Source organism: Nomascus leucogenys, chromosome 4 (assembly GCF_006542625.1).
Source record: "Nomascus leucogenys isolate Asia chromosome 4, Asia_NLE_v1, whole genome shotgun sequence".
Classification (NCBI taxonomy): domain Eukaryota; kingdom Metazoa; phylum Chordata; class Mammalia; order Primates; family Hylobatidae; genus Nomascus; species Nomascus leucogenys.
Genome location: NC_044384.1, coordinates 136,100,232 through 136,127,162, shown reverse-complemented (window position 1 = coordinate 136,127,162; position 26,931 = coordinate 136,100,232). Strand labels below are relative to the sequence as shown.

Genomic DNA, 26,931 nt, shown 5'->3' with positions numbered 1-26,931 from the left:
TTTGGGGACAATGAGATAATCTATCTTTTCGTGTAATGTGTTTTACAGTGCTTTTTTTTTTTTAAGTAAATTTAGCACAGTGCTTCTCTTTTAATACTCGGAAACATTAGTTAACTCTGAGATTGAAGGTATTAATGAGGTTTGAAAAAATTCCCACTGCAGATAATTCTTTTAGCAACGTGATCTGTGTTGTTGTTAGATCATGACCTGAAGAAAAGGAAAAGAAATTTGAGTGTCTTATCATTCGTAAGATGCATTGCTAAGAGTTTTCCATACACTGGCCCGTGCAGTTTTACAAACATCAAGTCTCATGAGATCTGATGGTTTTATAAAGGTGAGGTTTCCTGTACATGCTGTCTCTTGCCTGCTGCCATGTAAGATGTCCCTTTGCTGTTCTTTGTCTTCTGCCATGATTGTGAAGCCTCCCCAGCCATGTGGAACTGTGAGTCCATTGAACCTCTTTCCTTTATAAATTACCCAGTTTCGGGTATGTCTTTTTTAGCAGTGTGAAAACAGACTAATACAAATACATATAGCATCATCTCTGGTTTTGTAAGAGTTGTATTATATTCCATCTTATAGACATTGCTGTCCTCCTTTAACTTTAACATTCCGTTTAAGCATGGACTTTTTTGACCCAACTTTCATTCTTCACTGGGAATAGGTAGCTGAGATTCATGAGCATAATTTTCTTCGGAAGACCAAAAGGGACACCTAAGCAGAGAAGTTTGAATTAGGCCTTTGAGATCTACTTTAGAGATTCACTCATTTTCCCTGTGTTATCTCCCATGTGTACAGGAAATATACGTTTGTTAAACTTCTGCTGTTTTGTTATTTATTTATTTTTTTTGGTGGGGGTCTGAGGTAAGAACTCTATGAAGGATAGAAGAGAAAATTATTTTTTTCTCCCCTAAAGACTTTAGAATTCTCAGATTATTTAGTACCAAAATTGTGTTTCTGAGAGAACTAAGTATTTTCTCTGCATTAGCTCATAACACATATTATTTTAATTAAGGTTTTTGTTTTTTTAATCACCTTATCGAAGCACTGAGTCTAGGCTGAGATGGGGGTCTTTAGTATTGGATGAGGCTCACTTATGCCCACTAGCCTTTATGTAGGTATGTTTTAGATTTCTTAACATGCATTCATTTAAGTGTACAATTAAATGACTTTCAGTAACTTTAGTGAGTGGTACAACCATCACTAGAAATCAGTTTTAGAACATTTTATCTCTTCAGTAAGATATTTGTGCCTCTTTACGGTTAATCCCTATTCTTACCTCGAGGCCCAGAGAACTGCTTATCTACCTCTCATCTTTACAAATTTGCCTTTCTAGACATTTTATATAAATGGAAGAATAAAATGTGTGGTCTCTTGCGTCTGGCTTCTTTCAGTGACTATAATGTTCCTGAGGCTTATCCATGTCGTGGCAGTTACAAATTTGCTTCTTTTTGTTTCCTAGCAGTCTTCCATTGTGTGGACCTACCACATTTGGTCTTTCCATTCAACAGTTGATGAAAATTTAAGTTTTCATGATCTTTAAATTTAAAGTCATGCTTGTACAAATTTGTAAATTGCTTTGGACATAGTAATTTGTGAAATGCCAGATTATTATTATTTTTTGCTAAGGATATAGTTACATAATAATTTATACATGAAAGAGACTCCTTGGGTTAGAATTGAAATTTCCAATTTACTTTTTATATGTACTGAAAGTATAGAAGTACAGCTATTCAGGCTGTTACTAAAAAGACCAAAAAAAAAAAAAAACCACCCCAAAATTCTGAAAAGGATGCATAGTAAAGGGAACTCTTGTACACTCTTGGTGGGAATGTGAATTAGTGCAGCCATTATGGAAAACAGTATAGAGATTTCTTAAAAAACCAGAAATACAACAACCATAATATTCAGCAATCTCAGTGATGGTTATTTATCCAAAGGAAAGGAAATCAGTATATCAAAGAGATACCTGTACTCTCATGTTTATTGAAGCATCATTCACAATACCCCCGATTTGGAATCAACCTAAGTGTCTATCAGTAGGTGAATGGATAACAAAAGTGTTGTATATACAAAATGGAATGTTATTCAGGTGTAAGAAGAAATGAAATCTTGCCATTCACAGCAGCATGGATGAGTCCAGAGGATATTGTGTTAAATGAAGTAAGTCAGGCACAAAAAGACAAACATCACATGTTCTTACTCATATGGAAGTTAAAAAGAAACCAAAAACTAGATTGAGCTCACAGAAGTAGAGAGTAGAATTACGGTTATTAGAGGATGGGAAAAGTAGGCAGGAGGCGAGGATAGGAAGAGGTTATTTAGCCACAAATTTACAGATAGGAAGAATAAGTTCTAATGTTCTATAAACAGTGTAGGGTGAATGTAGTTTATGCTAATATGTTATATATATTCAAAATCTAGAAGAGAGGATTTCAGATGTTCACAGCACAAGGAAATGATAAATGTTTGAGGTGACACATATTCTAATTACGTGGATTTAAATCACTACATATTGTATAGTATATAGAAATATCCCTCTGTACCCACAAATATGTGTAATTATTACGTGTCAACTAAAAAGGAAAAAAGAAAATACAGGACGTTTATACACTAACATAAAATACTACAAAAATGAGTTAAACCCGTAAGTACTGAAATGAAAAAATGAAGAGGGGCTGGTTAAAGGATATAAACATGTAGTTAGATAGAAGGAATAAGTTCCACAGTTCAGTCACTTGAACTTGTAGACTCAAGTGATCCTCTCGTCTCAGCCTCTTGAATAGCTAGGACCACGTGCACACACCATGAAGATTGGCTCACTTAAAAAAATTTTTTGTAGAGTTGGGGCCTCACTGTGCTGCAGTCCAGGCTGATGAAGGAATAAGTTCTAATGGTCGATAACAGAGTAGGAAGGGAGAATAAAAGTAGATAATTTAGTGTGGTATAGGAATAGGTTCAGAAATGAAGACTTTTAAAGAATAAAAGTAGAGATTTTGTGTTTGTTTACTTTTTTTCAATAGAGACTGATTGCTATTTTAGAAGTTTATAGTGCCATGTATTTTTATACAAAATTTACTCCTAGAAATTTGCATATTATATATGTGTTTTAGAATATCAGGCCAGGTGTGGTGGCTCACGCCAGTAATCCCAACACTTTGGGAGGCCACGGCTGGTGGCCGTCTGAGGTCAGGGGTTGGAGACCAGTCTGGCCAACATGGCAAAACTCTGTCTCTACTAAAAATACAAAAATGAGCCCGTTGTGGTGGCTCACACCTGTAATCCTGTCTACTCGGGAAGCTGAGGCAGGAGAATCGTTTGAACCTGGGAGGTGGAGATTGCAGTGAGCGGAGATGGTGCCACTGCCCTCCAGCCTGTGTGACAGAGTGAGAGTTCATCTTAAAAAAAAAAAAAATTATCTGTTTTATTGATTTTAAAATAAATTCAAATATGTTAAAACTATCAAGCTCAATTGGAAATATTTTTGATTCATTCTGGCTGTGCTGTGGGTGGTGGGAAGGAGAGAGCATTGCAACAGTCCTTGGGGCCTCTGACCTCAAGACTCCCTGAGCAAGAGCCCTAACACCCCTTGGGGCTCTGCCTTTGCCGGCATCTCTGAGTTTTTGGGTGCCACTGCGTTCCCCTCATCCAGATGTCGATTTCCAAGTCAGAAGCAGGTCGCCGCATGCCTGTCCCAGCCACAGGCCAAGCATAGAACTGCAGTGGGCATGGAATCTGGGCCAGTAGCACGAGACCAGCGCAGCCTGCTAGGCCGAGTGGGCAGAATGAGCTCAGTGAAGCCTGAGCAGAGGCACCGCTGGCCACAGAGATTTCCGGCTAGCAAAGTGGCTTGGAAAGAATCCTGTGTAATCAGCAGACAGATGGAGGAAATAGATGTGCACTAATCCACTCACTCATACAAGTCTATGTTTGTTTCTGTATCTGTCTGAAAAATATATATGTGTGTGTGTGTGTGTGTGTGTGTGTATATATATATATATTTTTTTTTTTTTTTTTTTTTTTGAGACAGAGTCTCCCTTTGTCGCCCAGGTTGGAATGCAGTGGTGTGATCTTGGCTCACTGCAAGCTCCGCCTTCCGGGTTCAAGTGATTCTCCTGCTTCAGCATCCTGAGTAGCTGGGACTGCAGGTTCTTGCCACCACGCCCGGCTTATTTTTGTGTTTTTAGTAGAGACGGGTTTTCACCGTATTGGCCAGGGTGGTCTCGAGCTCCTGACCTCTTGATCCGCCTGCCTGGGCCTCCCAAAGTGCTAGGATTACAGGCGTGAGCCACCGCACCTGGCCTGTATTCCTGTTTAAAAAGCCACAGATTAATATGGATGCCTCCAACTCCTGTCCAACGTCACAAGATTCATTCTGGCCCTCCCCCTTTCCTTATTTGTGAGTTCTTTTCTGACAGTGATACAAAGCCAGATGTATATTTACTTACTTGTTCAACTGTGGTGTACTGATAAAGTAACAGAAGTGATAATACATACCCCTGTGAGAAACAAAAATAACTCGAGTATGTTATTTGTGTACAGCTTCTTTTTCTCTTTGGCTTTAAGAACATCCAATCAAATACTGTTTTCCCAAGTTATGTTTGTGTTAGTAATGCAGTCAAGTTAAGTTGTTAGAGTTTGATTTTCATTTTGGAACCATCCTCCGAACCCTGGCTGATCATTTAAAAATATGTAAGGCAGAAATCATTTCTGTGGTGTCTACTGTTGTGTTATTTAAAGACAGGGATACGTTCTGAGAAATGTGTCGTGTGCAAGCATCATAAAGTATGCTTACATAAACCTAGATGGTATAGTCTACTGCACACCTAGGCTGTGTGGTATAGTTCCTACGGTACAAAGCTGTGCACAGTAGTACTCTATTAAATATTGTAGGCAGTTGTAACACAATAAGAAGTATTTATGTATCTAACCACGTCTAAATTTAGAAATGGTACAGCAAAAATACGGTATAAAAGATAAAAAATGGTCCAGCTGTCTAGGACACTCTCCATGAATGGAGCTTTCAGGCCTGGAGGTTGCTCTCGATGAATCAGTCAGTAGTGGTGAGTGAGTGAAGGCCCAGGATGTTACTGTACACTACTGTAGACCCTATAAACACTGCACCCTTGGGCTTTATCGAAAGATTTTTCTTTGATAATTAACTTTACCCTGCTAGAACTGTTTAAAAAGTTTTTAATTTTTTTAACTTTTTGACTCTTGTAATAACTGTTAGCTTAAAATACAAACACATTTTACAGCTGTACAAAAATATTTTCTTTATATCCTTATTCTGTAAGCTTTTTTTCTGATTTTTAAAAAAGTTTTTATACTTAGTTGAAAACTAAGACACAAACACATACATTAGCCTAGGCCTACACAGGGTCAGGATTGTGAATATCACTATCTTGCACCTCCACATCTTGTCCCAGTGGGGGGTCTTCAGGTGCAATAACAGTTATGGAGCTGTCATATCCTAGCATAACGTTCTCTTCTGGACACCTCCTAAAGGACCTGCCTGAGGCTTTTTTACAGTTAACTTTAGAAAACAAAGCAGCAGAAGGAGTACAGTCTAAAGATAAAAAGTATAGTAAATACATAAAACCAGTAACAAAGTTGTTTATCATTATCAAGTATTATATACTATACGTAATTGCATGTGCTGTGTTTTCATATGTCTGGCAGCCAGTAGCTTTGTTTACACCAGCATCAGCACAAACACAGGAGTAAAACGGTGTGCTGCAGTGTTACCACGGCTGCCCATCATTATTAGGCAGTAAGAATTTTTCAGCCCCATTATAATCTTAAGGGACCATCTTTGTATATGGAGCCTGTTGTTAAATGATTAACATCACTATGCGACACATGACTGTATTTCTGTGGGCTTTGACAAATGCAGGCATGGCTCTGCCACTAGTCATGAGTCGGAACACTTCCGTTATCCTATATACTGTGTTTTGGAAGAAATTATTAAAAGTAGTTTGATACTTAAAATTCAAAGAAAAATCTTTTTGTGGATTTTACTGATATTTTAGTCTAGTTTAAGGGAGAAGTGTGTTTCTCCCTTAAGGCAGTTGGGATACTAAGAATAGAAGAGAGATTACAGTTCTTATTTTCACTATGATTTGATATTTATTGTTATTCCAGAACATGGATTTGTTTTTCTAGCTTTTAAATAATCGATATTTTTCATATAATAGATTGAGACTTTTAAAAGAAAAATAATTCACAAAATGTAATCAAATATAGTATATGCTTTTAAAATGCTATTTTTCTCAGTTTTAATTGCTCTCTGCTCTTCCCCGTTTACCCTATAAGCAAAAAGAAAACAATTTAGAAGTGGCAAAATTTTATCCTAGTTTTAACATTGATTAGTCTGGAAAGAGTTTTATTCTATATACTTTTTTTTTTCAGTGGAAGTCTCTCTCTGTCGCCCAGGCTGGAGTGCAGTGGCACGATCTCGGCTCACTGCAAGCTCCACCTCCCAGATTCACGCCGTTCTCCTGCCTCAGCCTCTTAAGTAGCTGGGACTACAGGTGCCCGCCACCACGCCTGGCTAATTTTTTGTATTTTTTTGTTTATTTGTTTTTTTAGTAGAAATGGGGTTCCACCTTGTTAGCCAGGATGATCTCAATCTCCTGACCTTGCGATCCCCCTGCCTCGGCCTCCCAAAGTGCTGGGATTACAGGTGTGAGCCACCGTGCCCGGCCTCTTCCATATACTTTTTAATCTCTTGTATAGGACAGATTATATTTATGAATAGATCAAGGATCATGGACATAAGTTTTAATTAGTAAGAAGGAGAATTAGAGCATTCAGAATTGTGAAAAAATGACTCACTTTTGCCAGTAATAATAGTGCAAAGCTGAGGCATGAGAATCCCTTGAACCCTGGAGGTGGAGGTTGCGATTTGCTGAGATTGCACCATTGCACTCCAGCCTGAGTAACAGAGGGAGACTGTATCAGAAACAAACAAACTGCAAATTAAAATAAGATACCATTTTCGATTAACTTGGAAGTGTGTGTGCATGTGTGTACACCATAAAGAAATAGAAAGTGAGTAAGAATGAATACCCTAATCTGGTAAGGGGTATAGTGAATCTCACACTCTAATATATTAATACATTGCAGATAGCATTAGAATTTCACACTGATACAGTGTTTGTAAGGAAGTGTAGTCATGGTAATGGAAAATACCAATTTGTCAAGACTGATGCAAAATGATGGGACTAATAGGCATTTTTTTTAAAGTTTTTTTCCAGAATATTTGTAATGGGAAAATTACATATAGTTGGAATTCTACATTTTTCAAGATGTGATTGTGTAAAAACTATATTTTACATTGATTTTTAAAATATTAAACATAACTGTGTACCTTGAAATCTGTAGCACAGTGGTTCTCAATATTTAGAAAAATGACATATATATTTGCCTAATTCTGAGGGAATATAGTAATTGTATGATAACTAGAAGTGTACTACAAAATGGAATTCAGTTAAACCAAGTTAAGAGTATGCATTGTTGTGTTTTGCTTGGTTTTTAAAGGCACTTGTAACTTCTCTAGTCCTTTGTTAATTAAATAAGAAATATTCCTCTGTGAGGAATTTTCATTTGTGATCAGGCTAGTAAATGAGTTTCGTATTACCTTGAAGATGGGAAGCATGGGAAATAGGAGTACCAGACTCAGGAGTCTCATTCCTTTCAGCATCCATGAAACTGGGGCTGGCTTCTTTGATTATTTAAAAGTAAAGTGAAATCTTTGACCTTTTACAGTTATTTACTGTTTTTATAGATACATATTTGGTATAAATGGGATTTTTAAAGAAGAAAAACAGTAAGATTATTGTAGAAATTCAGAGAGTATTAAAGAGTGTGTGTGGTGTGTGTCTGTGTGTGAGTGTGTGTTGTGCATGTATGTAATGAGAAAAGTATACTGAGGTAACTCATAGGTAAGTAACTTTCTTAGACCAGTTCTCTTCTGCCCTCATTAGTGGATTACCCTGCTTGATTTCCACTCTTTCCATAGAGGGTCACCGTCTCTAAATACTTAAAAAATAAATATTCCTATAGTTTTTATCTTATTATTCTAAAATGTTTTCAAGGCTCAAAAGAATTTATGTAGTAAGTTGGTTCATTGCGTGTATTGGTAAATATTGGAGACTTTAAATCTTACTAAATATATAACAGTTTTCTGTAAGGCAAACACTATTAAAATAATGCTTAACATGGAAAATAACCTCACTTCGCTTCTGAAAATTAAAAATAAGAACAATTAGGATAAGTCCTTCTATGTCATTTTCTACTGTTTTGGGTATATTGATGAGGCAGAGAAATAAGTTGTCATTTTCAGTTTAATAAGGTTATTTTACTTTGGAAATATGTATCTATAAAATAAACATAGATGTATGTAAAAATATATAATATATATAAAGTACATTTCCAAAGTTATATATATATATTTAACTCAGACTGCAAATATATATATGGATTTATATATATGTTATATATAAATACTGTATATAGATAAATCTATAGCCATATATTTTTATACATAAATTTATATGTGTAAATCTAACTAAATGCAAGTAATTTATTTGTTTTGAGGTTAAGAGCAATTTTAATTGATGCCCTTTGGTTGTGGCAAAATTGTGTCTTTTAAAAAAACAAACATAGCCGAGTCATTAGCTATAATTTTTCTTTTTCATACAGTTAGCATGCATGCATATCTGAATGTTCTCTCTCTGCCAGTTACTATGCTCTTTGGCCACGTTACTTTCCTTCCCTTCCTGCCTTCCACTTCTTTCCATTTACCTTTTTTCCTGTTCAAGTGGGTGCAAAGCATTGCAACAAGTCTTTTACCTTAACTCAGGATAAGATGTCTGCCTTCCCTTCTCTCTTCTTGATGTATATGCGCCCAGTCTCTGTGAGCCACTTTTCCTTTTTCACTTGAGAGGAGACGGGAAAGAGATTACTTTTCTCTCTGATTTCTAGAGTAGAGCTTGGTTAAATGGCACAGTTCAAGGCTCTCTGTCCTGACCACTTATACTTGCTTGGTTTTAAAATGGCAGGCATTTTCTTTGTCTTGTAGGAATACAATGTTGTAGAGTTGTTAACTTCTCAGACTTGTTCAAGTAAAATGAATGTTCTAAAGAGCCTTTTTTTTTCTTTCTTTCTTTTTTTTTTTTTTTTTTTTTGGAGAGGCAGTGTCTTACTATGTTGCCCAAGCTTATCTTGAACTCCTTGGGCTCAAGTGATCCTCCCACCTTGGTCTCCCAAAATGCTAGGATTACAGGTGTGAGCCCATTGGCATTCTTAGATTGCTGACTTCTCTAGCAACTGGTCTGGGATATATAAGGCCAAAAGAAAACCCAACATTAGAAAAATATATGTCTTTTCTATCTTTCTAGGAGCAGAAATATGGTCTTACTTTTATCTTTTCTATAAACTTGGATATCATTAGGAAAAAGAAAATAAAACATTTTATGCATTTATATGAAATTCAAACAAAAGGACTTTGACTCTTTGTAAATGTTAATTTCTGTGTTTAATTGCAGAATCTTTTAGCTGAAAAAGTAGAGCAGCTGATGGAATGGAGTTCCAGACGCTCAATCTTCCGAATGAATGGTGATAAATTCCGAAAATTTATAAAGGCACCACCTCGAAACTATTCCATGATTGTTATGTTCACTGCTCTTCAGCCTCAGCGGCAGTGTTCTGTGTGCAGGTAATTTATGTATTTAAAAAATATTAAAAACTATTATCCATGGCTTACTTACATATTTTTGATATTCATTTTAAGATAAATATATGTAAGATAATTAAACAGTTGTTTAATAGTCAAATATAATTGTGCATTTAAAAATACGCTGAAAAATCAGTGTATTTTAGAAAATGATATGGATAGGCTAATACTGTTTTATTGTGGGCATGTAAAATATTCATTGACCAGTTGCACATATAATCATAAAACTGTTTTATCATCTTGATATCTTGCAGATTGCCTTGTAGGTCACTCAGTTATAGCTATGGTTAATGAAGTAGCCCCCTTAAGTATAATCAATTTTTAATTTTTAATAGAGAGGACTCACTTCTACCTAGCGTAGCCCATGTAATTTTTGATACTGCCAATGATTAGAAATTTCTATGCTATAGAAGTAAACAGTTTTAAATGAGTGAAATCTTTGTCAGGAGGAACAAATTAAAGAAAACTTTGGACAAGTATAAATACTTGTCCAAAAGTATACAACAAACACTTTTTTAAATTTAAATTTTTATTTTGAAATAATTGTAGGTACACATCTTTTACCCAGTTTCCTCCAATGGTAACCTGTTGTAAAACTATAGTACAAATTCACAAGTAGGGTATTGGCATTGATACAGACAAATGCGGAACAGCTCTATTACTGTAGGAATACTTCTTGCCATTTAAAGTCACACCCACTCTCCATTGTACTTCTTACCTGTCGTATTTGACCTCTGACCTCTGGCAATCACTAATCTGTTCTCCATTTCTATAATTTTGTCATTTCAAGAATCTTATGTAAATGGAATTGTATGGTACGTGACCTTTTGGGTTTGGCTTTTAAAAATTAGCGGTAATTCCTTTAAAAAATGTGTCCAAGTTGTTATATTTATCAATAATTATATTTTTAAATTACTGAGTAATATTCCATTATATGGATGTACTGCAGTTTATTTAACCTTTCATTTGTTAAAGGAATCGGGGTTGTTTCTAGGTTTTGGCTGTTGGAAATAAATGTGGTATGAGCATTTTTCTGCAGGTTTTTATGTGAATTTACCATTTTTCTGGGAAGAATGCCACAGAGTGTGGTGGTTAGGTTGTGTGGTAGTTTCTATTTAGTTATATAAGAAACAGCCAAAATGTTTTCTAGAATGGCTGTATCATTTTACATTCCAGCCATCAGTGTGTTTAGTTGCTGCTTATCCTTACCAGCATTTGCTGTTGTGACCATTTTTTTTTTTTTTTTTGAGACGGTGTCTCGCTCTGTCGCCCAGGCTGGAGTGCAGTGGTGCGATCTCGGCTCACTGCAAGCTCCGCCTCCCGGGTTCACGCCATTCTCCTGCCTCAGCCTCTCTGAGTAGCTGGGACTACAGGCGCCCGCCACCGCCCCGGCTAATTTTTTTGTATTTTTAGTAGAGATGGGGTTTCACAGTGGTCTCGATCTCCTGACCTCATGATCCGCCCGCCTCGGCCTCCCAAAGTGCTGGGATTACAAGCATGAGCCACCGTGCCCGGCCTTGTTGTCACTATTTTATTTTAGCCATTCTGATAGATACTGTAGTAATATCTCATTGTGATTTAATTTTGCATTTCCCTATGACTAATTGTGTTGAACATCTTTTCATGTGCTTATTAGTCATCTGTGTATCCTCTTTAATGAAGTATCTTCGTAGTCTTCTGCCCTTTTCTAATTGGATTCTTTAAATGAGTTTTTAGGGTTCTTTATTTATTTAGATACTAGTCCTTTGTCAGATACTTGGTTTTCAAATATTTTCTCCCAGTTTGTGACTTGTATTTTCCTCCTCATTACAGGTTTTTTGCAGGTTTTAATTTTGATGAAGTTCAGTTTATTAGCGTATCTGTTTACAATTATTTCTTTTGTTGTCAAATTAAAGAACTCTTTCCTTAGCCCTAGATCCCAAAGATCTTCTGTTTTTTTCTGAAAATTTGCTGGTTTGATGTTTTACAGTTTGATCTGCTCTTTGAAAGAAAGCACTCAGTCTGTAATCAAGTATGATATTAGCTGTAGGTTTTTTATAGATGGTATTTATCAAGTTGCTCTATATTCCTAGTTTGCTGACAGTTTTTATCATGAATGAGATGCTGCATTAAAAAAAATTTTTTTGGTGTCACTTTATGTAGTTTTTCTTGCCTATGGATATAATGAGTTATATTGATTGATTTTCAAATGTCGAACTGGTCTTGCATACAGGAATGAATACTATTTGATTGTGGCATATTATTATGTGTTGCTGGATTCAGTTTGCTAATTTTTTTGAAGAAGTTGATTTGAGCTAAGTTAATGATAGACACTGGTGTGTAGTTTTGATTGTTTATAGTGTCTTTGTTTAGTTTTGGTATCAGAGTAATATTGTACTCATAAAATGAGTTGGGGAATGTTACCTATTTTAATTTTGGGGAAATATTGTATACAATTAGTGTTAACTCTTCTTTAAGTGTTTGGTAGCATTTTCCAGTAAAATCATCTGGGTCTGGTGATATCTTTTCCAGAAACTTTTAAATTACATAATCCATTTCCTCAATGGTTAAGGACAGCACAGTTTGTTTATATCTTCTTGGCTGAACACATGTTCCAGAGCAAACACATTTTGTATTATAACTCCATGTACCAGCATTGTCCATGTTGTATATTCATTGTAGACTTGGTTTAGGTTTCTAAATGATTTTGAGCTGTAGTGGAGACTGAAGTTATTAGTAACCTGGGTCAATGTAAAAAATCAGTTTTACTCAGGTTAGGTGGTAGAAACGGAATGAGAGTGTTCTAAAATTTCTAAGAAGCATCTTAGCACAACCTAATGATGAGTGTCTGTTGGGGCGTGGTTAAAAGTGAGTAGAGAAGATGGTGAGCAAAATATTTTGAAAAACAGCACGTTAGGTGATTTTGAATTCTATTACTATCAAATTTGAGGACCAATACTTGAGAGTGTATTAACACTGTTGTCAGAATTGGGCTAGCACATATGGATAGAGTATATATACCTTAATGATGGCAGCGGCGGGCCATCCGAAGAGGCCACTGCTATCGTGCCAGCTGTGGCGAGGGAGGCTGGGTGGGAGTGGTTGCAGGAGCAGCAGTGGCAGTGGGGAGACCCGTGTGCACCACGCCCCCTGTGCCTTGTGTCCCCGAGGTAGCTGACTCTGCCACCCCTACCCTCCTGAGCCTAGGCAGGACCCACTCCCAGGCCTGGAGCCTCTGCCACTCCAGACCCTGTCCCTGGTCACTGCTGTCAACCTGCCATTCCTACGGGGAGTAGGGAGAAGCCTGACAGTCCCTGAAGCTATGGGGGCCGCTGTTATGGGGCCAGGCCAAGTCACCTGCTGGTCAGGGCAGTCGGGTATGGAGGGGTGGGCAGAGAGGGGACCCCAAGGCGGAACTGGATCTGGGGCAGTGCTGTGCTCCATGGAGCCAGTGGGAGCTGGGAGCAGGCAGTAGCCCTACCCTCCCGAGCACAGCTGCAGCCTTCCAAGTCATGGCTGTGGACTAGGATATCCCTGTGCTTTTTGGGGCAGGGAGCAGGCAGCAACCTTGCCCTCCTGGGTGCAGCTGCAACCGTCCACCTGTGACTGCAGACTCAGGCATCTCTCTGCACTCTCAGTGGCCCAGGAAGGCCCCCGTTACCCCTGCAGGCTTGGAGGTGTCTGCTCCCACTGCCTGGTCTCTCCCTGCTCTTGGTGGCTGCTCCAGTCTTGGAGCAAGGATTGGGCTGAGCAAGGATCGGGTACTGTTGGAGCTTGGCTGGGTGTGTGCATGCTCAGGGCAGAGCTGACATGCCAGCCCCCTGCTGCCTCAGTCCCTTCTGGACTTTGGGCATGAACGAGCATGGGAGAGTGGCTGAGGGGGGCCCTGACGGAAGTCTGGTTTTGGCCTGCAGGTGCCCCTTGGCAAGAACAAACTGGGTACCATAAATGGCGGCAGGAGACAGACAGGCTCCAGGGTGGAAGGGTCCTGATGAAACCCCACCTTCAAGCTTGGGAGGGCCTGAAGCCTGGGGGCTGGGCTGCTGGTCCTGTTGAACATAGTGGGAAAGTGTGGTACTTTTTCCTACTCTCACCCATGCACCAGTCAGTGCACACTATATCTGGCCCATAAAAACCTTAGACTCAGCCAGACTCGAGAATAGGATGGAGAGATGATGAGATGAAGAGATGACTAGCTGCAGAGAGAAGCTGCCCATCCCAGGGTCTCCTCTCTGCTGAGAGCTGAGGAGGCAACAATAGGACCAGATGCAGAGAGGTGCTGCTTTTTCTGCTGAGAGCTGAAGAGACTATAGGACAGCCTGCCTGGCAAAAAGCAGGTACCCTCCCTACTGAGAGCTGAAGAGTTGTTAGGACATCCTGGCTATGGAGAGCAGCTAATGGCTGCAGGTCCCCTCTGAGCTGTTGTTTTGCTCAATAAAGCTCCTCTTTGTCTTTCTCACCCTCTGCTCATTTGTGTGCTTCATTCTTCCTGGATGCAGGACAAGAACATGGGACCTGCCAAATGGCAAGACTAAAAGAGCTGTAATACAAAGAGGGCTGCAACATGCCGCTTGCTTGCCATGTTGTGGATGAAGAGAAGAAGAGAATAGCTGTGGCCCTTCGGGGAGCCCAGACCTGGGAGCTTCCTGAGCTAGGGCTTTGACTCCATTTTTGGGGCCCTGTGGTTTCTGGTGTCTCCAAGCTTCTGGGTGCTACTGCATTCCCCAGTGCCAGCCAGGGAAGCTGCTTGCAGTCTGCCTGCAGCCTCACGGGGAGCTGGTATCTCTTCCAGTTCCTGGAGCCGCACGCCCTGCTGTAGCCAGCATGCCTGGCTGTGTGCAGTGGCCAGACCCCATGCTCACTCACACACTCCTTGTTGCTCTGTTCCTGGCGCGCCATTGGCAGGCATGGGATCCCGGCCGGTAGTGGGAGCTGAGTGGAGCCTGCCAGTCTGAGTGGACAAAACGAATCCAGTGGGCCAGAGTGAAACTCAGGCAAAGGTGACACTGGCCACAGAGGTTTCCATCTGGTGAAGCGACACGTAACATTAAGGGATGCTATAAAGCCCTACTCAAACAAAATACCTTAATTGCCATTTTGGTATATCAGTTCATTTTCCCCTAAAAATAAAACATTTCAGGCATTTTTAAAATACTGTAAATATTTTAGGAAAATCTTTTTTTGTTCCTAAAAATTGAATGTATTTATTTCCTAAAATCACTAGTATAGTGAAGAAATATTTAATCATTATATTTTTATAACATTAATCTAGAAATATTTTATTATCTAAGTATTTATTTCACTGTTACATATAATTATATGTACTGTAATAACATAAACCATAACATACTGTTAAGTGGTGCATTGTTTGGATAGTATTTTACTTAACGAGTTTTGGTATTAAATCATTTGTTAAATATAGACCCTTAATTTTTTATGACATCTAGCCTATAACAACTTTTTTTATTTATTTGCTTTTTATTTGTTCATTATAGCCTATTTTAAGAAACTTATCATTTTAGAAGAGTTTTGGATTTATAAGAGAAAGAGATTGAAGTTATTGGAAAATTTAATGGATCAATGTAGGGGTAGGATTGTTAGAGAAGAAAGAACAGGTTAAAATTAAAATCTATTATGCAAAGCAGTATAGAGAAAGGGAAGGTGAGGAGCAGGTTCATGACTTGTAGGTTTTGTATTTTATTCACTGAGAAGCAATGGAAGTGGAAAGGCTTAACTAATTGGATAACCATGTAGCATTGAGGACCCTTTTTGAAACTAGAATACCTACCTTCTTAGTGAAGAGTCTGTAGAATTAAATGATTTTCTCTCCTAGTAATGAGCAATTTAGTAGCAAGAACCATGCACCTTTGGAATGGTCCTATTTTCTTCGTGGTGTGAAGTGGATTAGGAAAATGATTAGAAAGTGCTAGTGAGAGAATATGGGAAATATGTAGCTATGGTTTCAAAGTTGGATGAGGGTCAGAGGAAGTTGGGGAAAGTTGACAAACTGGTTGTGATACAGTTAAGCTAGATGTTCACAAGGGTGAAGAACAGGTTTTGTGTAGAAGTCGGATAGGGTTGAAAATTCGCAAGTTGTCATAAAGGGTTTATTTAATAAGTAACTTGCTGAATTATGATATACGTGATTTTTGACGGTATAAAGAAGCCTGAACTATGACACTGTGGTAATACCTAGATCATAAAATAAGATGTTGAAATTAGGATGATACGGTAATTGAAGAGGAAAAAAGTGAAATTATAGAGGGATGCCTTGGAGTATGTAGATGAGTATGAAAATTTATATTATAGGATGATATGAATTTCAAAGGGGCATCTGTTAAGTAACTGTGGTAGAGAAGTGGTCTTGAGATCTATTGTTTTTGAGCCAGGAGAGCTCTGTAATCCATATGATAGTGGGCAGAGTGGACCAAAGAGATCTCAAGGTGACAACTAAGATGAAAAGGTAAAGAGGAGTTTCCACAAATATTTTCCAAGAAAAATTATTCAAATTATATTTCTGAATAATAAATGAAGCGTCAGAGGCAGTTGTAGATGCACTGAGAAAGGGACCCTGTCATTTGCGGCCATCTTTTTTTTTAGTTGAATTACTCCTCCTGGGTCTTTTCTGTGTCATTCTACTTTTGGACCACTTCTATAACACTGCTGTAATCTTTATAATTGTATAGGATCTTTGAAAAGTTCATAGTTAGAATTTAAAAATCGTAGGACTTTGCTTTGTGAGATGCCTTTTTTCTTTTCTTTAAAAAAAAAAAGCGAAATTTTCTTCTACAGTTAACTTGCATTTCGATTCTTCAGTTGATTTGCCTTGCTTAAAGGGTGGTGAATGAGCTTTTGGCTTCTTTGTAAGCCCTTTTAGCAGATAATTCTGCTCTTCCTTCACACAGTCAGTTTATTCACAAATTTTGGAATTCAATTCTCACCTCCCTCAGTGCTAACATCAAACTCCTCGGCCAAATAAAGTTGTTAATTAAGACTACTCGATATAATTCTCACATCCCTTAAATGTTAGCTCCAAACTTTTTTTTTTAATCAAATTATACTGTAGGGAATATTCTTCATAATTGCTAACTCTTTTAGATGTATTCTCCTATAAAGTTACTCATCTCTTCCAGCATTTATTACAAAATCTAAGAACGAAGTATCCTTATGGAAGGATGTTACTATGGATCAGTAGATTTAAGAAGGAAATTCAGTTGAAGGGAAATAAAGAACTTATGTGGAATCAAGCAGGTTGCCTGTATAAGCAAAGTTTTGGTGATGTGTTGGAGATTAATATATAATTGGACTCCAGTTAAATGAAAAATTGATAAATTACAAAATACTTTGAGAAGAATAAATAACATTACATTGATACACTAGCTATTAACTAACATTCTCTCCCAACAAAATAAAATTTTTGTTTACTACGTGTAAACTATTGGGGATGCTATGTTAAGTCATTTCTATATACAGTATATATATTATCTCATGTGATTCTCATTGTGAAATTAGATATGAACAAAACTTGTTTTATAAATGAGAATATTAAAGCTGAGAGATTATAATTTTTCCAAAGTCACACAGCTAGTAACTGTTGAGGGTTGGGTTGTGACTCCAGAGCTATTAGAATTTAAGGCTTTTCTTAAGTGCAGATATTCATTATTGTCCCTATTCTGTAAACTGTAATTGTGTCTTGCTTTTGTGTTCCTAACCAAGATTATTAGTGTCTTAGGGCAGTGACCCCTCCGCCAGCGTATCCTAAACTCGTGTGATCATGAAAAGCTTTTATTCAGGGGTGTGTCTCATAATGGGGACTGGTGAATTGAATACAGCTGGCTAAAATCACGGGAAAAGAGCCTATCACCCTTTTGTTTCCTTACAGAGAGGTCACACCTCTCATGGGTTTAGAGTGTGAAATTAACAAATAAGGTAAACTTGGGTATAGATAAAATTACCCTTGTACATCACTTACAGCACTTGTAAGTGTATTACTTTATTTGGGTTTGGTACTACAACTCTTATCATTTCCTCTTACCTTTGATAATATTTCTTCATAGCCCTTAATTTTTAAGTTTCCTTAAATTTCTTGGCTACGTGAACAAGGTATTTCACCTCTTTGTCAAGACTGGGGAACTGTTGTGCCTTTTATATGTTCTTTTTCTGGTTTGGCTAACATGAGACATGTTTCAGGCTTGAGTGAATCCATGACCAGTTTGGTATAGGTGATGCCCTCAAGTTATTGCTGAGCTATGTAGTTTAATTTTCTTATTTTTTACATTGAAGGCATGTGATGTAACTTCACTGTGTTAACTTTCTACCTAGGTGTCTCTTCCTCAGATAGGATAATCCCACCATTTTTACTGTTTACAATAAACGTTCATTATATATGTGACATTGTAGCATTCCTTGAATTCTTTTCTATATTCTATAATTTTTCCATTTTTCCATTTAAAGTCCAGAAGTCTCTTCATCATTTTAATTTCAAGCTTACTGAAAATTGAAACTAGTACAGTGGACACCTGTGCTACCCTTTACCAAAATTCACTAATTATTAATGTTTTGACACTTTGCATTTTGCTCTCTTTTAAGTATAGGTAAAAAATCAGTCAAATATTAGCAAAAAACTACCTATGAGTTACATACATCGTGAATATTGTCCCTAAATACTTCAGTAATGCATCTCTTGAGTTGAAGGTTTTTCTGTGTGTCTTTTTTTTTGTTTGTTTGTTTTTTAAAGACACAGTCTTGCTGTGTCACCCAGGCTGGAGTGCAGTGGCGCAATCATGGCTCACTACAACTTCCACCTCCCAGGTTCCAGCGATTCTCCTGCCTCGGCCTCCTAAGTATCTGGGACTACAGGCACCTGCCACCACGCCTGGCTAAATTTTTTTGTATTTTTAGTAGAGACGGGGTTTCACCATGTTGGCCAGGCTGGTCTTGAACTCCTGACCTCTTGATCCGCCTGCCTTGGCCTCCCAAAGTGCTGGGATTACAGGCGTGAGCCACCACACCCGGCAAGGCTATTCTTATATAATTAGAACACCATTATAACTTTTAAGTAAATTAATATTAGTTCAGTGATATAATCTTACTATATAATTCATATTTAAATTTTGCATTTGTCTCCAAAATGTCTTTTATCTCCCTCCCCCACCCCCATGCCATGTGAGATCCATTTGAGGTTCATCTGTTACGTTTGATTGTTATACCTCTTTCTTTTAATCTATAACATTTTCACACTTAAAAAAAAAAGTATGTGTTTTAATGATGGTGACTTTTCTTTTTTTCCCCTGAAGAATCCAGGCTACTTGCCTTTTATAGTGTCCCATGCTCTGGATTTGTCTGATAGTTTCTTCCTGATTATATTCAAGGGAAGTGTACTATAGCAGTTAGTTGCAATACTTATCGTATATTCTCAGGAGGCCCATAATATTATCTTGTTCATATACCAGTGCTGAGATTAATCACTTGGTTAGGGTGATGGTTGTCAGATCTCTCCATTGTACAAGGAAATTTTTTTTGCTTGTATTAAGTATTTGGGGAGATTAGTGGCTTGGGAGGAAGGATACAGGGAGATCAATTGAATATCCTGTTTCTCAGTAATTTTTTACTCAGCACTTGTAGTATTTATTGATAATCTTTGAACTTAATATTACATTAGTGATTGTGAAATGGAGATTTTCAAATTCTGTGATTTCTTCTACATTAATTACTTGTCATTCTTCTGTAAAGGCAAGCTTTGCCAACTTCACTTACCTTTTGTTTTGAGTATTCCAACTCAAAGATTCTTTTCATTCCGTAATCCATCACTAGGGTTATTCTTCTTCATGTTCAGATTGTCGTAAATTTGACCTTTGGGAACCACTCCTGTATCATAGCATATCTCCGTTAGTCTGCTTTCTGGTACAAGATATTCTAAGCTTACTTTGTATGTTCTCTGCCGTGGAACTGTAATCAGCATTTTTTTCAAGGAGCCCTGGTTCCTCTTAGTAGGAAATGATATTTAGAAAGCAAAAGCTTAGCTAGGTGTACGCTTTACTGCTGAGGTAGTGTCATTGCTTTGAGGCCTTTTTAGTAGAGCTAAGAGATATGGTTCTGTGGGGATGTGTGTGTGTGTATAAATGTATATACGTATTTTAAAATTATGACTTCAGTTAGATACGTATTATTGTAGCAGCTTATTACATGTTTTCTTCTCTCTTTCCCTCATTCCATACTTTTATCTCCTTGGCCTGAGACATTAATACAGGTATAGCAGGATCTGTCTTGGTCCATAAAGAAGTCCTCTAGGGTAGTTCTCTCATCCATAGCAACTCAGTGAGTTGAAGCTGATGTGAAGGCCTCAGTGAGTTGAGGCTGAAGTGGTATTACTGATCACTTCAGTGAAAGTTAGTGATAAATTTCTTACCACCTGTTATAGGTGAAATTGTTTCTTTCCAAAAAGGTATTCTGTAGTCTTAACCCCCAGGTATCCTAGAATGTGGCCTCATTTGGAAATAGGATAGTTGTAGATGTAATTAGTTAAGATGAGGTGATAGGCAGGGCAGGTCTTTAATCCAATATGACTGATGCCATATCAGGAAAAGAGGGCAATTTTTTTCCTAAATTCTATTTTATTACATTGTTACAGACACACAGGGATAATGCCTTGTGATGGCAGAGGTGGGAAAATGGAATAATTTAGCTGGAAGCCAGGGAATGTCAAGTATTGACAGCTATCATCAGAAGCTAGGAAGAGGCAAGGAAAGATTCTCCCCTTCAGTTTTAAGAGGGAGCATGGCCCTACTGATACCTTGATTTTAGACTTCTAGCCTCCAGAACTATGAGGTTTTTTTTATTTTGTTTAAGCCATCCAGTTTGTGATACTTTGTTATGGCCACCCTGAGAAACTAATACACCACCTTTTACCTATTGGGTGATTCTCACCATAAACAAAACATCCCACAAGGGATGCATAAACACAAGTCAAATATCCCTCTGGGGCAGCTCCCCCAAGTATCTGAAGGCCAGCCTCATTTTGGAGAGATCTCTACTGTGATCTGAGGGCTATACGCTTCCATAAACACTTGAAGGTCTCTTATAACCCATTCCTGGTACAGTTCATCATACGTAATGTGGTATTGGAGCAATGACAAGATGGTATTAAACTTTTGCATGAGAAGTCCAGCCCTAGGGAGTGTATGTAGTGCCCCTATGAAGTTTTGCTTACAATTATTGAGGTCTCCCAAATGGGACCTTCATTGTTAAGAAACCCAGGTTGGCAGTGCCTTCACTGTAGCCTCTTGGCTGGCTGGTAGACTTTGGTTCCTCCAACTCAGTTTGATGAATACATTGTGTCCACGATTCTAGGCAGACCCGCAGGGAGTAGTTAATCCAATCTGTCTTATTGACTATGCCACTAACAGGCCATCCCTTGTTCCCTCCTAAGAAAGACTGAGCTATGGCCATGGGAGTGGGGCTGAGAGAAACATGAGAGAAAGGGCAATTGATGTTTTGCATGAGAGCTGGGGTCTTCCATTAACACTTCTATAAATTCCTTCTTAAGATTAAGAAGAATGACAAAGTTTGTTCAGACCCCACTGGTGGAAGATGGCAGATCCAGCAGTTGATGGTTTCAGAGAGCTGCACCAGTATGTTTTTTCATGTGAGGAAGTCTTCAAAGGTGGTTCTCAAAGACAAAAGATTTTACTATGTCTCCCTCTCCTTTACCTCCTAGGATCTGAATTTTCATCTTCACATACTAGAATTTTTGCTTGCCCTCATAAAATCACTGTCTCCCTCTGAGTATCTGTAACTTCACCTTTTCTCCAGTTATCCTGTACTAACACCCAGATTATTAGATGTTCGTCTGGAGAGTTTTAGTATGAGAGAAATAAGGGCATTTCAATAAAATTTATAGACTGATTACATCCTTCACTGTGGCCTCCATAGGCCACTGCAGGAGGGCTTAGTGTGAAATACACTCAGCCAAGTGGTCATTATCCTTATTAACTAAGACTGTGTCAGTAAAACCAGAGAACCCAGTGACTGAACCTAGATTAAATTTGAATTTCCTAAGCCTTTTTTTTCCCCCAAAGCTAAGCTGCCACCCAGGGGATATATTGGTTGAGTTTCCTCAAGTTAACTGTCAAGGGGGGAAAGGAAGCATTATGCCCGGTAATGGTCAGGACAGAATCTTAAATTTTCAAAATATATCTGAATAATGCCCGCATCTCTTGTATTGATCATTTATTTCTTAGGAAGCAGCCAAGAAGAGATGAACTCTTTCTTGGGATAGATGCGTTTAGTCACCAAACTGCCTTGTTAAGCTTTGTGGACAAAAAGAGGAGAGGAAGTCGAGTCACACATATTTTCATGTTAATTTTTGAGGTGTCTCAAATGCATGTCACAATGCTGGATGCTAGCAGATGTTAGGGCACATGGGATGACTGCTGAATACCTTACCTATTGGCTTATGTTTTGGTGGCTTTTGTGGCAAAAGGCACAGTATTATTAGACTGCAAAATAGTCCAGAAAGCCAGAAATATTGATATATTTTAATTTGAAAATTCACAGTGGAATGAATGGCTGCTGTTAACTAGCACAAGGTACTCTAACACACTGTACTCTCACAGTGAGAGTCTTAATACTAGTAAGGTGCCAGTGATAGCCCCAAGAAAAGGACAAAGGCTCATTAAAGTCAGTTTGCTAAGAACAGACTAGCATGGCTCCTGCTCTGCAAGGTTAACCGGCCAGTGTTTGATAAGAGTCTCAAGTCTGGTATTCATTGTAGCTTCTGCATGAAGTTACAGTAATGGAGCCAGGTAGCAATGGTGGTGATCTGGTAAGTGTAGGTTTGATTAGCAGCTTGATTCCAGATGGTTTGTCAGATTATGGGTCCTCACTGTGGGCATCTACGTTAAGTGACCTCTTGGTGACTAGTTGGCATGTGTGATTTGTTGTCCAAAATATTGATGTTTCAAAGAGAGGTGTCTTTATCTTTTAGTCTGTAGTCTTCCAAGTGGCAGATCATTTGGTTAGGCCAGTGGCAATAGTCAGTACAAATGTAGAAAGATTTGTCAAAGTGGGTCTTGGTCAGGACTCTGAGGACTGCCTTGAGTTCTGCCCACTGAGCGAACAACCACGCCCGTTTTTGGTATTACACAGCTGGTTCTGAGGGGAAACAGCCACAGCAGCCCATCAAGCACAATCACATTTCAACTTAGCAGAATCATCAGTTACCCAGGTCCGGGCATTTAGGGAACCTCTGTGAACTGAGGGCTCCTGGGACATTGACTTTGTACTGGATGCAGCAGAGTTAGGGATAAAGTTTCCCACAAGAGATAGCAGCTGTTTTTTAATGTAAAACTAATGGGTTGCCAGGTCAGCTGCACTCTTAAATATACCATTTCCACAAGGAAAGCCTGGTGGACGCTTGATACCTTAGTCATCAGATCCAAGTAGACCAACCCCAAAATAGAGATATTAGGCATTTGTTTGTACTTGGTGGTCTTGTCAGGCTGGTGCTGTCCAGAAATCAAATTGGCATTGGTACATGGGAGATAACTCATGTTGCCATAGGCATTAGTCAGCAGAATTCTCAGTCATGGATACTGTAGTTTGAAGCAGTCGTTAGGTTTGTGTGTCCCCAAAGACAAGGGGTGTGGTTTTCTGGACATTTGCAGTGCACCGTGTTGGATTGTGTCCTTTTCAGAGGACGCTGGTTTGTGGGCTAGTCTATATAAAGAAGACGAATGCTCCAGTGGGAGATTAACTTATTTCAGTACCTAAACAGTTAAGTAAGGTGTTGGGCCTTCTTTTTGGGGTCAAGTCTGAAGAGATAGCAGTTTTTCTTTCACTGCTGGAGAAATTGAGTTTTTGTAGTCTATTCACATAGTCGCAAGAAATTTTATTGGGTGCTGTTGAGATACTGATGCCAATCCAGTTTTCTTACTTTGAATGTGATTTGTTTTTTTGCCTTGCAGGCCAAAGTGTATTTTACATTTTTTCACTGAAGGCTGATAATTCTGCTATACTATGTCTTACAGTTGATTATTCTGGGTTGCCTTTTTCAGGCACACAAAGAACTCTTCAATATGTATATAGGGACTTTATTTTTAGAAATGTTATTGTATCGTAGTTTAAAATAACACTTCTATTTCATTGTTTTGTTTTTCTACTTCAGGAATTCTAATTCTCCATATGTTTAAGCTTTTAAAATCTATCCCATTCCCTCTTAAACTTTTATTTTGTTTTTGTTCTCTTACCTGCTTTTAATCCTATTCTTAATGTCCTTTATTTATTTTCAGTCAACTCTATTTTTCTTTGAAGACTTTGTAATACAGACTTCATTTCTGCGTGGATTCTGTCTGTTTTGCTTTTTTAAAACATACTGATTTCCTGAGTCTTACTAACTGTGATGCATCGTCTTTTGTGTTTTATTTCTATTTCTAGTTGTTTAATTTCTGATTTGAGATTTTCTGTCTTCAACTGCTTGTTTAATGATATTTACTTTAGGTCGGAGTATTTTGTTTCAGTTTTCTCTTCGTGATTTTGTTTTTAGGGAAATTTTTTATCAGTTGAAGAGTTTTGATTCTTTCTGATTTATTTTTGTAGTAGCCTTGTACAGATGCTGTTGATCATTTACTGCTTCTTAAATTTTTTTTTTTTTTTCCTTTCCTATACCAGACGAGAAACCATAGTTTGTATGTGGGGTGGTGATGGCTAGACTTTTGAGTGTCCTGCTGATTTCTTAATTCAAGTACCCTTTCTGCTCATAACATGAAATTGGTCGAGTCAGCAAGCTTATTTTTCTCCCCCACTCACTTCTTCCTCCCTCCTCTCTCTTTCTTCCTCTCTCCCACTTCTTGGGGTGGCATATTCAGATTCTGAGATAATTTATGTTTCTACAGGTCCCTTAATTTCCATGACCTGCTTCTCTGTTTCACTTTGTCACCAAGCCACTAATGGATGTCTGCTTCTTCTAAGTTGTTTCCCACTCCCCACAAAGTAGTGCATTCTTAAGACTGTCATGTTTGTTCCTGTGTACTTCCAAGCCCCTTTCTTTTGTGTTCCACAGTAGCCACTGTTCTTACCCACCATGTTATAGACCTGTTCTCCAGTGTTTTCCCAATTCAGCTGAGATTCTGTCTTTCTTGGGGTGATTCCCACCCCCGCTGCCCCCCATATTTCGCCTCTGCCAGGATCCCTCTTACCCCTTTTTCCCCGTACAGTCTCCACCTTCCAATTCTTGCATGGATTACTGAACTTATAAATGTTTATTTCCTCACTTCCATTTACATTTACATTCTGTAGGATTCTTTTTATCGCGCTTACTGTACTGACATTAGTAGTTTTGATTATGCTTTTTGGAGAACTACATGGTTTTTGGAGTTCTTTGTTGGTTATCATTATCCTACAGGAACTCATTAATTTTCACGTATAGTTTTAATCTTAGTAGGATAAATTGGAATCTGACCACAAATAAGAAAGTTCTTTGAGGACAAACTTTTTTTTTCTTTCTATTTTTTTTTTTTTGGAGACAAGAGTCTCACTCTGTTGCCCATGCTGTAGTGCAGTGGCATGATGGCATGATCTCTGCTCACTGCAACTTCTCTGCCTCCTGGGTTCAAGTGATTGCCCTGCTGCAGCCTCCTGAGTAGCTGGGATTACAGACATGTGCTACCACGGCTGGCTAATTTTTGTATTTTTAATAGAGACAGGGTTTCACCATGTTGGCCAGGCTGGGCTCGACCTCCCAACCTCAAGTGATCCACCTGCTTTGGCCTCCCAAAGTGCTGGGATTACAGCCTTGAGTTGCTGTACCTGGCAGAGGACAAATACTAGCATTTCACTGATGATTATGATCATGTGTTGATGCTAGATCACGTGATGTTCAGGGCTTCAGTGATGATGATCATGTGTTGATGCTGGATCACGTGATGTTCAGGGCTTCAGTGATATCATGTGTTGATGCTAGATCACGTGATGTTCAGGGCTTCCAGTGATGATGACCATGTGTTGATGCTAGATCACGTGATGTTCAGGGTTTTGGACTTCCTATGCGCTTAGTAGGATTTTATTGAATGAAATGAATGAAAATTTTTTCATATTGATGAAAAACTCATTGAAAAGTTTCTTGATAGCTACAGGAGTAAAAATCGTATAAAACAGTGCTTTATTTCTCTAAAAATGCTCTATTTATATAGCTTATAACTGAAATAAATGAAAAAATAACTTTTAAAACTTTAATCTTGATAGCTGCTCTTAATCATTTAAAGATAAAACTTTCTGCATTTTTATAGGTAAAGCTAAAACTATTATATATTATAAAGTCATAAATTACAATTAATCTTTGTATTATTTTTAAGCATTTGTCCTTGGTTTCCATGATTTTACTTTATGTTAGTCATTTAACATATTAAATGAGATTCACTAATTTTCATGGTCTCAGACCTTAGTCCTCAAATAATTTCTGTTAGATGCATAAGAATCCTTTTGTTTTTTTTTGGACCCATGAGGATGACTTAGTACAATCCAGTCAATATGAGTAAAACCACTTGAGATATAGTCCTTTCTTGTGATAGGTTGTTGTCTTTGTCACCATAATACAATGAACAAAATAATATTCTTTTTATTATCAGAAGTTGGTGACTATCATGTGCCCATGCGAAAGAGAGTTAATATAGCAGGCCTGAGATTGTTATCCTTAGAAAGGGGAGCTCCCAAGTGTGGCCCTTGCTTGCCATATGGGAACTTGGATTTTGGGAATTTTTCCACCATTGCTTACCTGAGAAGGGTGGTTCACTGTCCCTGAACTCTTTACAGACAATGTGGTTAATGATGAACACATGCTTTTTTTGTGTGAGTCTGGAATTTTGCCACCTACTATGCAGAGGGCATCTACATGACCAACCTTCTTGGGCGCTGAATCTGTAATGAACCTCCCTGGTAGAAACACTTTACACGTGTCACAACGGAATTGATCCTGTGTGACCTGACAGGGAGTCACTGTTGGAAACTTACCTAGTTCACCTCAGACTGCACCGTGTGCCTTTTCCCTCTGCTGATTTTGCTTTGTGTCCTTTCTCTGTAGTAAATCTCAACCATGAATGTGACCATGTGCTGATTCCTCTGAGTCTTCTTAGTGAATCACCAAACCTGGTGACGGTATTGGGGACGCGCAACACACAACCTTTTAATAATTCTGAAAGGTTTTCTCCTGGCCTTGGCAA

The 26,931-nt window shown here is 38.3% G+C and overlaps 1 protein-coding gene across 1 annotated transcript in view; it reads left to right on the top strand.

The window, feature by feature from the left end:
• Nucleotides 1-26,931, top strand: part of TUSC3 (tumor suppressor candidate 3) — a 236,351-nt gene that overhangs the window by 62,216 nt on the left and 147,204 nt on the right. Inside the window, exon 2 of the mRNA XM_012499062.2 lies at nucleotides 9,552-9,721. Coding sequence (XP_012354516.1) covers nucleotides 9,552-9,721 — 170 coding nt within the window. The remainder of the gene's footprint in view (nucleotides 1-9,551; nucleotides 9,722-26,931) is intronic.